The 12,120-nt window shown below is 38.4% G+C and overlaps 3 protein-coding genes across 3 annotated transcripts; 1 reads left to right on the top strand and 2 right to left on the bottom strand.

The window, feature by feature from the left end:
* Positions 1-2,614, top strand: LOC101312957 (3-ketoacyl-CoA synthase 11-like). The gene is made up of 2 exons (XM_004287328.1): positions 1-142; positions 770-2,614. The coding sequence occupies exon 2, from the start codon at positions 776-778 to the stop codon at positions 2,321-2,323; it is 1,548 nt and encodes a 515-aa protein (XP_004287376.1). The 5' UTR covers positions 1-142; positions 770-775; the 3' UTR covers positions 2,324-2,614.
* Positions 2,615-2,842: 228 nt separating this feature from the next.
* Positions 2,843-4,581, bottom strand: LOC101313243 (probable histone H2A variant 3-like). Its single transcript, XM_004287329.1, has 2 exons — positions 4,322-4,581; positions 2,843-3,358 (listed from the first exon to the last, which is right to left on the bottom strand). The coding sequence occupies exons 1-2, from the start codon at positions 4,427-4,429 to the stop codon at positions 3,062-3,064; spliced, it is 405 nt and encodes a 134-aa protein (XP_004287377.1). The 5' UTR covers positions 4,430-4,581; the 3' UTR covers positions 2,843-3,061.
* Positions 4,582-8,230: 3,649 nt separating this feature from the next.
* LOC101302497 ((-)-germacrene D synthase-like) lies at positions 8,231-10,524 on the bottom strand. The gene is made up of 7 exons (XM_004288770.1): positions 10,396-10,524; positions 10,010-10,286; positions 9,543-9,918; positions 9,203-9,421; positions 8,961-9,099; positions 8,614-8,862; positions 8,231-8,524 (listed from the first exon to the last, which is right to left on the bottom strand). Exons 1-7 carry the CDS (start codon positions 10,522-10,524, stop codon positions 8,231-8,233), a joined length of 1,683 nt encoding a protein of 560 aa, XP_004288818.1.
* Between the last annotated feature and the right edge of the window lie 1,596 nt (positions 10,525-12,120).

Genomic DNA, 12,120 nt, shown 5'->3' with positions numbered 1-12,120 from the left:
TCCCTATTTTTAGCTCTAATATAATCTCACTTCAAACTTTGAACCTCTCCCATATTCCCTTTTGCCCTGTTTCTCTCCGGTTGTCTTTGGCTGGCGACGACGACATTCCTGTGAGATCTGGTGGTGGGTTTCGGCAACCAAGGTCAGTCTTCGATCTGGGTTTTGCCTCATTATCAAAGCTTGCAGCTTTTTTCTATAACGTTCTGTTTTGTATCTTGGGAGGTTTGATCTGTTCTTGGATGTGTGAATTTGTATGGTTTCTGTGATAAAGTTTGGTTCTTTGTGTGAGTGTTTATAAGGGTTGTGTAACATTGTTTGTTAATCTGCTGATTTGTTTGGAAAGAAGTGTTCTTTATTGGAAAAATCTGATCTGGGGTTGTGTTTGGATTGTGTTTAGCACTTTGGCTCCAACTTGTAAGGATCAAAGTGTGTAGCTTTTGTTCTGTTCCACCATTTTTGAATTGGTGCTTGGATTGGGACCATTAGGTGTTCTTTCTGCCTTTTCATTATCTCAGTGTGATATGTAGCTGTAAATAATAGACAACCTTCTTTTTTGAAAAGCTCCATTGGCTTTCCAAGAGTCATTTCTGGTTGGATGCCAATTGAAAAGCTATTGGAATTTGCCTTTATGTTCTGGAAAACCACCCTTTACTAATTTAATTTTTAGTCTCTGGTAGTTCATCTTCTGTGATTATAATTTTCTATTAATACATTGGTTTATGATTTTGTTGTGCATTTGATCTGATTAGAGGTGTTGTATGTTTATCAGGGAAATATGGCGGAACCAAAACCAGATACACCATTGATCCCACCATCATCTAGACCCTCAAACAATAGGAACCTCCCCGACTTCAAAAAATCCATTAAGCTAAAATATGTGAAGCTTGGTTACCATATTCTCATCACCCATGGAATGTACCTTTTCCTTTCCCCTCTTGTCATTGTTATTGCTGCCCAGCTCTCCACATTTTCGCTCCAAGATCTATATGATCTATGGGAGCATCTCCAATACAACCTGATTTCGGTGATCATCTGCTCGACCCTCCTGGTGTTCCTATCCACTGTATACTTTCTTACCCGCCCTCGCCCTGTGTACCTTGTTAACTTTTCTTGTTACAAGCCAGAAGAAACTCGAAAATGCACGAAAAAGATTTTCATGGATCAGTCTACGATGACTGGTACATTCACAGAAGAGAATCTACAGTTCCAGAGAAGGATCCTTGAGAGATCCGGCCTTGGTGATTCAACATACCTTCCAGAGGCTGTACTTAACATTCCCCCAAATCCGTCAATGAAAGAAGCCAGGAAAGAAGCTGAGGCAGTGATGTATGGTGCCATTGACGAGCTATTTGCCAAGACATCTGTAAAACCCAAGGACATCGGAATCTTGATTGTCAACTGCAGCTTGTTCAATCCAACTCCATCTCTTTCTGCCATGGTTATCAATCATTACCAGCTTCGAGGGAATATAGTCAGCTACAATCTTGGTGGAATGGGATGTAGCGCGGGGCTCATCTCAATTGATCTTGCTCAAAAGCTTCTTCAGGTGCATCCTAACTCTTATGCGCTGGTTATCAGCATGGAGAACATTACATTGAACTGGTACTTTGGCAATGATCGTTCAAAGCTTGTTTCAAATTGCTTATTCCGGATGGGAGGGGCTGCTATACTTCTTTCAAACAAAAACTCAGACAGAAGGAGGTCCAAGTACCAATTAGTCCATACTGTCCGCACGCACAAGGGTGCTGATGACAAGTGCTTTAGCTGTGTTACTCAAGAAGAAGATGATGCTGGGCATATTGGTGTCACACTATCGAAGGACCTGATGGCTGTAGCAGGTGATGCTTTGAAGACCAATATCACCACACTGGGGCCTCTTGTTCTTCCAATGTCCGAGCAGCTGCTTTTCTTTGCTACATTGGTGGGTAGGAAACTGTTCAAGATGAAGATCAAACCTTACATCCCAGATTTCAGACTTGCTTTTGACCATTTCTGCATTCATGCTGGGGGAAGAGCCGTCTTGGATGAATTGGAGAAGAACCTGCATCTGTCTGATTGGCATATGGAGCCATCAAGGATGACACTATACCGATTTGGAAACACCTCAAGCAGTTCTCTCTGGTATGAGTTAGCTTACACAGAAGCAAAGGGAAGGATTAAGAAAGGAGATAGAACATGGCAGATAGCTTTCGGGTCGGGATTCAAGTGTAACAGTGCTGTGTGGAAAGCTCTCAAGACTATAGATCCTGCCAAGGAAAAGAGCCCGTGGATGGCTGAAATTGATCAGTTCCCAGTTGATGTTCCAAGAGTGACAACCTTCTAAATTTCTAAGTTGGTCGTCCCCATTCTTACGCCACTACCATTTTGGTGGCTTTTGCTAGATATTTTTTCTTAATGAGAAGTTTAGAATTGGTTTTCGTTCTTTTCCATGTTTAAGGTTCTAGGAAGGACTTTCATTGCTTCTAGCGCAGATTATTTGGTGGTTTTAGGTTGGAGTGCAGGAAATTTTTCACTTATTTACTAATGCTAATGGTTGTTTATCTGTATTGATTAAGAGGAATGTGCAGTGAATATTGAGAAGGACATGGATTTATGAGTATTCAATTGAATTCGCGCCTTTCAGATCTTTAATAGGTTGTTGGAACTAAAACCTGTTCCCATCTTCTTTCACAAATGACTGCTGTTGATGATTCATGGAAACTACTCGAGTAAACATATGTCAATAACATGAAGATAGACCTTTCACCTTGCAGCATAAAAAGAACCGCATCTTCGATTGAGAGCAGTTATGCCATCATCAACTGAATTCATGTAAAATAGAATGGTAGAAAAACAACAATTGTAGCTCAAACACGCCTTTAATACCAGGGATGCAATACGACATTATGACAGGGTTCCTAGAGTAAGCCTAGATTAATAATAAAAAAGAAGAGTTTCTGATCCCATTATCCATTACAAATACTATCAGACATGAAAATTAACTAGCAAAATAACGAATTACTAAAACACATGATCCTAAGTCACAAAGGAGAGTCTCCTCATAGAATTTTGGCCCTCATCATTACTCCTTGGTGGACTTGTTGATAAGTGACTTGTGAATGTGAGGGATGACACCTCCACCAGCAATGGTACCTTTTATCAGAGTATCAAGTTCTTCGTCACCACGGATTGCAAGCTGCAAATGCCTGGGAGTGATACGCTTCACCTTCAGATCTTTGCTGGCATTGCCTGCCAACTCTAAAACTTCAGCAGTTAGATACTCCAAGATAGCTGCAGAATAAACTGCAGCAGTCGCTCCCACTCTCCCATTAGCTGTGGTCCTTTGCTTCAGGAGACGGTGGATACGACCCACCGGGAACTAGAAATTTGTCACCACAGAATTAGTAGATGGCAGAAATTCAACAACTCTAGTATAGTCCATAAACTGACTTGAAAATAATGGACAAAAAGTGAGACAGAGAAACACTTTGGAAGTTCATAACATACGGCTGAAGCTATGTTTTTAAATGAAAGTCTTAAGAAGTTTCTACTTTCTTACATTCAAACCCTTCGTTCCCTCACCACTAGAGAGTCTATTCATGAAAGTTAATAATTGGGAGATTGCAGGTATCTAATTAGGATCCTCCGTCTCTAACATCATATAAATAAGTAGGTTTATCATCATTCCAACAACTTATGTAATCAACATCATATACCGAAATTATTTCTATTGTATAGCTGGTACTTCTCTAACAGATTCAGGTAGGACTTTTAGAAACTTTAAACTGTTTACTATGAGTAGGAAGACTCAATCATGTTTACCAAGACACATAGAGCAAGCATAGTCTATTCTAGTCTTCTAGACATCCACAATCTTATCGAAACAGTTATACCCTGAAAATTCATAATGTAAACAACAATCTAGAATAGAGCATGTTCCAGAGGAGCGAGACACTTCAAACTTCAAAATTCACCCCTCCAATGTATCTATCTATCAAATCTCTATCAAGTTCAAACTCTTCAATCGGATTATGGTTCTCCTAACAAACATGGTTTAAGGAAAAAACACAAAATCATGCCCTTCCAAAACGATCCAAATCAACTCTCAATTCAACAACTATTATTCATCCGTAAAAACTAAATCTTTTAAGTTCCCAAACCCATGTGGGTATTCTAATTCGCTTTCTCATCACCAAAACAAACCAAAACCCAATACCAAAACCAAAAAAAGTTCCAATCTTTACCAAATTAAACCCCCCAAACTCAACCTCAACAATCAAATTCGAAACCCTAAAATCCCAAAATCAAGAAAAAACAAGAACAAAGAAGCAAAGGTAATCACCTGAAGGCCAGCTCGTGAGGATCGGGAGGTGGGTTTCTTCTTGTCCTTATCTTTGCTGTTGCTGGCTCCTTTGCCATGAATCAAACCCTTGGCGCCTTTACCTGACATCTCTTCCCGCGAAAAAAAAAAAAAAAACTAAACCCAAAGATTTGATCTTTTTGATTCAGACGATTTACAGAGACCTCTCTAGAGAGAGAAAACCAGATATTTTTAGAGAGAGAAAAAATAATGGTTTGGATGGATGGATGGTTAGATACATTGGGTACTTATTCACCCCCACTTTGACTTATATACCCCTCTATTTTCTTTCAATTTACAATACCACCGACCCATGGTTTTTGTGTTCTATTTGTATTCTGATCCAAAAGGTTAAGTTGACCATATCCAATTAGTCCAATGAGGATTTAACATACTATTTTTCGTCGCACTGTGCGACTGTTTTTCTTTCCACTACGGTGTCTTACTGATAGAGAGGGACTGATGAAAATTAATTTGGGTTTGGCAACAAGAACAAGGTGATTTTGCAGGTTATGAGCTTCAGAAGCTCAACGATTCTACATCAATGAAGAGGAGGGGTTCATTATTCATTTCAAGGTTTCAATTTTTGGCTTTGATGTGGATGTGGATGCATGTTAAACACTAATAAGATTGAATTGATCGAATTGGATTGAATTGATACATGATTCTACATCGATGAAGAGGATCCTTAAAATAAAAGGATTATGATGTGTGGCATAAACTTATCCAAACTAAAAAGTACTGCACATGGCTTTCCTATTATGCTGCGGGGCAAAATGGGTTGGACAAGGAACAGTGTATACATCTTTCTTCATTGTACTTTGTTCACATGTTTGAAATTGTATTCGTGTTATGTGTGCAGCTGTTTTTGAGTCTGATTTTGATCAAGATTTAGGACTCCATTTGCTCTGAAACTTTGTACTCTTTTTCTTCCATATGTGAACTCTTGATCTAGAAAGTTTGATACTATTTGATAGGGTAGGCGCTTTGTAGTGATTTTCTGAAGTTGAGTGCTCTATGCTGAAATTGTGTCTATGTTATGCAGTGTTGCTGTTTTGAACTCGAGTTTGATTAGGATGTAAGAATCCGTTTTGACTTGAAATTTTGTGGAGTTATTCTTCTATGTGTGTATTACTGATCTGGAAGGTTTGTACTTCTTCGATAAGCTAGATAAATCGTGGTGAGCATCTGATCTTCGGTGCTCATCAATAAGTTATTTTGCTACCATCCATGCTTTCGTTATGGTTTCATGGTTTGTAGGAAATTAAAGGTTAACAATGAAATGAAAAGAGATGGGATGCATGTGAAGTTGCCAGTACATTCAAATATTGAATATAATACCAAAGTTCAGTTGTTATCTTTTCAGCAGTGGGTGATATCTTTGTACATTTATATAACAATTGTTCTGTCAATGGATTGTTTGCGTTTCTGGAATCTGATGTGAGCTTATGCTTTATGGTCAAGTGTGTCGGGTTCCTTATTATACTAAGGCATACACACCTCCTTACAATTTTAGCAAAATTTCTTCTACAATTTTTGATTGGCAAGCGATTATATGCATAACCTGATGTTGTGTGTGTGTATATAGAAAGCTAGCAGTTTTTTCTCTTCGCTAAATTTTGTGGCCACAAAATTCAAGTTGGGATGTTCTCCTGGCATACTTTATGCATTTGGAACTATGGAAGCATAGCGACGTCATGTTCTAATTGTCTATTGAGAACAAAATTGGCTTATTAGAACCTAAAGGTTTTTGTAGCTATTAACTGTTGTGGTGGTACGGTGCAGTGACGCTTTTTGTTTCTGGGTAATGATAAATTGGGTTATACATGTTGAGGATCCTAAAAGATGCGATCCATCTGTTGTATGTGTTGGTATTCTGTCTGCAAGTTGTGTTCTGTGATTGTTTTTTACATGATTTTTGTTTCTGGCAATGATCCTAAATCTCTGTTTTGTGACATTTGTATTTCATGTTTGGTTACCTAAAGGATATTTATGTTTTATGAATTTTTAATTTGTGTGCCTGTGATTGTAGTATTTGTTGGTATGCTACTTGCTGTGTGGTTGGTTCTATTTCGGTTGGCAGCTGCAGCCTCATTTATTGAACAGTAGCTTATATTGACATCAAGGTATTTAGATTTATGTTTTGTGGTGGTATCACATACCGTAGAAAATTACATGATTTTGGTCTTAGGTATTGATTGAGGGGAAAAGGTGGTCATTTTGTTAAAAGGGAGTTTAAGAATGTGATGGCTGGAATTCGCTGTTTGACTTTTTTTTTCTTGCCCTTATTCTATTTGTATGCATGTTTGTCAGTGCTGGTGGACGACTGCTTTTATCCATTAACATCTGCTTAGAATTGGGAGCATTGGAATGTGATTCTGTTACTGTAGCTAATGGCAACTGAGCTGGTTTGGTGGCAAGGTCTTCTCCAAATTATGGAGGAAAAGGATCCCTCTGAGAGTAAAATGCTAAGGTAAACATCCTTTTTTCATTAGAAAATTATTATGTTGTCCTTATCGACTTCTTGGTCACTCTGATTTTAACTATAAACTCAATTATTCTCTGCAGCAAGAACATATGAAAGTCGCTCATGAATTTGCAGAATGGAGGTTGAATATGGAGTAGCAGTCACAAAGTAGAAAGCTCAGTGAGAATCTACTATCCCAAGAGTTCAGTCAATGGTGAGAGTGGGATTCTACCCTTATTTTGAGGTCATTGCCCTCTCCTTCTATCAAGTTTTTTGATAGGTTTTTATTCTTGGCTTTTCAGATGCATTTTTCCAAAATACTAGGGATTTGAATACTTAGTGAACTGAAATTTACAAGTAGATCAGCCCTCAAATTCTAATGTGCAGCTACCATTTGATATGCTCTTTTGAATATGTTAGTTTGTGTTGGCAGTAACCATGTTTTAGGGTCTTAGATAAGCATTCGTAACTTAATCGTAAATTTTGCTTCAACATATAAACAAATAGCAAGACAAGTGATCAAATTCTTTTTTAAGAGACTAACATGGCCTTGATTTAAATGGTTTTGATGAGATTTGAGTTGTTTATTTCATTGACATGTGGTACAGTCTCTCCAGTCATTTTGAGAATCTTAATTTTAGATTCTAACAAGTCTGTTTTTCCTACGGATATCAGTAGATGAAATTTGTATAGGAAAGGTAAACAAAAGTAAACACAATTTCGAATGAACTCTTTATGAACCAGTGACCGAAGTAATCGAATTATTGAATCACAGCAGGGCGCGGCTGGATCTATTGTCTAGTTTATTTACTAAGATCCATATCCATATCTATTCTCACTTGTTAAGTTCTTATTCAAAACCAATTACTACATATCCTAGTATGCTTTGGTGGTCCATAAGCTCTTATGCTTACACGGAATCTCTTATTCTATTTTTCCATTTCCAAATGAACTTAATCAAGACCAACTCAGAAAAAGTACATGCTGACAACAATAAGTCCACACATGAAAAATAACTTGAGTTTTGCAGGTGGACAACGGAGGATTTCAGCGTGGACAAGCTCGAGTTCGTATTGTTCTGTCAAAGTCAAAGGTTCGTATTCAAAGAAAATGTGTTGAGATATGAATCCCACATCGGGAATATGGGACCTTGCCTGTGAATTTATAAGGGTTTAGGCCACTCCACCCATGGCCAATTGGTTTTGGATGTGAACCCCAGACTACTTTATCAAAATGACTTTGAATTTCTTTTCCGTTATTAGATGAACTATCAAAGTTGCAACTGAAAAAATAAGACCCACATATTAGATCCCAACGTACAAAGGTTGGGATTACAAGGATTGCTTTTGACATTACACTCCTGCAACTCCAATACTAAGTTCAAACATCTTGTAAGAACTAAAACAAAGGTTCCCAGTTTTCACTTATACAGTCACAGGATCTACCAGTAGAGATGCTACAAAATCTTTGAGTATGGTTCCAGCATGAGTGTAGCCATCTTCAGACTTGTACAGTACATCTATCACGCGTGTGAGATTCAGAACTCGCATCAAGAGAGGCATGTTGACAGAGGTAGGGTGGAGGCACTCTTCATTTATGTCCTTCCATGCATCACTCACTTGTTTTCGAAATTCGATTATGGTTTCTTCTTCTGTCGCACCGTATTGTATCATGTAGCATTCCACGGCCGAAGCAACATGTCCTCTCTTTTGCTCAAACTGTATAGCCATGCCAAGAACATTAAGGTCAGAATTAGCTAAGGAAGTGTTTTAAGATATATAATTTCTACTGCAGCAAATTCAAGTACCTTGTGGGATACAATGTCATCCATGAGTCTGCAAACTACTGCTGAAGCCTTTACCATCTTAGGGTCACTGAAGATCCACTCGAAAGAGTCTTTAGTAACAATATCTCCCATTCCAACAAAGGATGTGGTTGCTAGCATTGAGTAGGCTGAAGTGACGAGGGCTACTTCCATGTATTCGTCCATTGTTGGTGTGTAGTTGTTGTGGAACCATTTGGCTTCAGCATGGTATGCCCTAACTTGTCTCTTCATCTATGACATATATGCAGCAAATCAACTGTTACTTAACCTTCAACGACCTTTGGAATCACAATACTAAACGCAAAATTGAGGCTTAATTAACTAATTACCGCTTCTTTTGCATAATCGATACGGTATGATTTTCCCTCGCTTGCAAGCCCCTGTTCTGCTTCAGCATAAACATCTAAGAGTGCCTCGTAACAGAATTTCATATACTCCGGCAGTACATCCATGGCTGAGATGTCCCATCTGCAAATAAGAAGACGAACGGCGATGGTAAGTGGTGAAGCTTAAGTCCGGAATAAATTGAGAATATAATATAAGGGAAGAAAAATATATATCAATTTCAAACCTCTCAATTGCTCTAGTAAAGAGATCTAGTTCTTCAAGAGTGCCATACACATCGTAAATGTCATCAATAATGGATGTCATGGCAATAACTTTGGTAAGGGTTCTCCTAGCAAAGTAATACTTGGGTTCAAAGTAGACACCCAAAATCCAGAAGTAGCACTCAATCACTCTGTCTCTTGCAAAAGGAAGCTTGCTAGCAAAGTCCAACTTCTTCCACCACCTGATGAATCACATAATTAGTGATGATCACACATATTTATCTAATTAATTGGAGAAAAAATGTAACGTTAATTTTCATGTCTGGTGCCTATCTAATGTGTGTGGTAACAGATAGTATCAACCTTGCAATATCACTTAGTTCTTTCTGATGCACTTGTTGGAGCAGGTTGAAATCCAGCTTTGCAAATCTCAGCAAAACATGGTTACGTGATCCATGCAGTTCCTGGTGAAGAGACATGTAGTGCCTCGCTTCTAGCCTCGGTAAGCCCTTCCGAAGTGGCTGATTCAAGGCATGCCTTACTTGTTTCGAAAGCGGGGGGCTCAAACGATTTGCTGCCGACTGTAGATGTGTGGTTGTGAAGGCTAGTGCTTCTTCTAGAAAATCCTCTCCTCGCACCCTAAGATGTGTGGCTTCGTACAAGCTTTGGAGTCCTGCTACATCGTGGTGAAGCGATTCGTCGAATTTCCCATCACAATCTTTGAACTTGTTGAACATATCTGCTTAATTATTCATATGCCAATGCATCAAAATTAGCCTTATTTAAAACAAAATAAAATGAATGAATAGGATTGTCGAGATCTCAATTACCACAAGAAACATTATAACCATGCTGCCTTAGCAAGCGAAAACGAAGAGCACAAGTGTGCAAGTCATCATCATCATAGGTGCCATTAAGGTTTTCGTGAATTTGCTGCATAGTTTGGTCAATCTCGTATTCGAAGTGGTAAGACACGCCTAAGCGTTGAATGTCATCAATCAACTCCAGTTTTCCCAAACCAGTTTCAACCGGCGGAGCCATCAGCATCCTCTTCACTTCTTCCTTCAGTTGTTGGATTACTTGTTGCTTACCTTGCATGTTAGTTTCCTACATACAAGCCAGTTAAAGAAACAAATTAATACATACATCGATAAGGCTCAGACATGCAGATAACAAAATGTAACAGATGTATGCTAAATGTCGAGGATGTACAAACCATAGTGTTGTTATAAGACAGAAACCGATCTCCCCAAATACTGGGATGGTATTTAGCCGAACGTCGAGTATCGGCATTATTCAGGGTTTGAGGGGATTGGGAAGCTAAAATGACGGAGGTGAGAGACATAGTTCAATGTGGCTAAATTATATGAGAGGTTTGATTAAGTGGCTGGGTAGTAGTATGAGTTGAAATGCTTCCGTTTCTTTGGTATTTATAGTAAAATGTCTACAAGAGCTCAATAAGCCAGACCAAGAAAGGTACAAGTACTAGCGACCGCCACATGCATATATGTGTCATGAAAATCGAGTCGTCAAATAGTTCAATGAATCCATCGACTATTTGATATTCATCTCCTACAGTAAATCGATATGACATGAATCTTGTTTTATGTGCGAGCGTGAGAAACATTTTAATTTCTCAAAACGATGTAAACAAGTCAAGTCTCCTGAATTGGTGAGGAAATGGGCGAAAGATGCAAATTAAACGTGTTCAGTAGTGACTGATAATCTGACCCAATTGGAAACACGATGTATTCCACAGTGGCTTTGCTGTTATCAGGTAGCTATATCAATTATTGTAGTGCAGTACTAGCTATGGCTAACAACCTTAAAATGCATTTGCATGTATATGGCATGAAAATTGAGAATGAAGCCGATCCATCCATCTTCTAGTACGAGTCTCATGTCAGTGTTGTTATTGACCTGAACCACCACATGACAATGTTGATCGTAAAATTGTTACTTGTGAATGTTTGGTTTACAAAGAGAGCCATATACATTCTAATGAATTTAAACTGAGCTCCAATGATTAATATAGTATTAGTTTAGAATAAGTGCACCTCAGCAAATGGCCTAAATGACTTGAAGCGGAAAGGCAGTTTAAGAACCTTTTGCCCAGAAAATTGGTTGCAGCGACCTCACAATCTCCATAGTATAGCTTTCAAAAACAGCTAATTATCTCTTCAAAATACAAATATATAAAAATTAAAACAGCTACACATTCATAGAGTTAGAGTCATCGAAGTCATGGTTGTAGAAAATTAAGCTTTATATGAAATGATGAACTTGACAGCACAAGCTAACATTAGCTCCCTTCGATTAAAATTTTTGGTTTCGCCTTATGATGGTATCCAAAGTAGAAGGCAGGGTATGAAAGAGGGAAGTGGTCATGCCGAAACAGTTCCACACAAGTCACAAGTCACAACATGTAGGTGACAATATCCCAATGCGAAGCTCATTTTGTGGGTATATATACGTGATTGTAGTGTGTGATATCACAAAGCTAGTGGCTATGGACATAAATTTCTTCTTCCATGTTTCCCAGTTTGGTGGGATGTAAACGATTTTATTTTTAAGATAATTGGTAATTGAGGTATTAGAAGATACTAAAAAACCACTTGTGACATTGTAATAGTTCAAGGCCGTCACTAACTAATTATTAGGGGTCAGTAACCGAGTTACGATGACCGAAATCCGGCGACTGGGAAATATATGAGTTATTGGGGATCAGTAATCAAGTTACTGGGGTTAGTAACCAAGTTACCGGTGACCGGAGAAATTCCGATGACAGGAGTCTGGTGGCCAGTTGCCAAAGTCTGAGGTTCCGGTGAAGTCTTTTCTCTCAATGCATGTTTAAGCGGTGGAAGTAATATAGTCTCAAAATAATATAATTTGTTAAAATAGTCTAATAGACTTTAATAAAAATTTGACTATTTAAGCATAA

Source organism: Fragaria vesca, linkage group LG1 (assembly GCF_000184155.1).
Source record: "Fragaria vesca subsp. vesca linkage group LG1, FraVesHawaii_1.0, whole genome shotgun sequence".
Classification (NCBI taxonomy): domain Eukaryota; kingdom Viridiplantae; phylum Streptophyta; class Magnoliopsida; order Rosales; family Rosaceae; genus Fragaria; species Fragaria vesca.
This window is presented reverse-complemented; position numbering and strand designations above follow the sequence as displayed.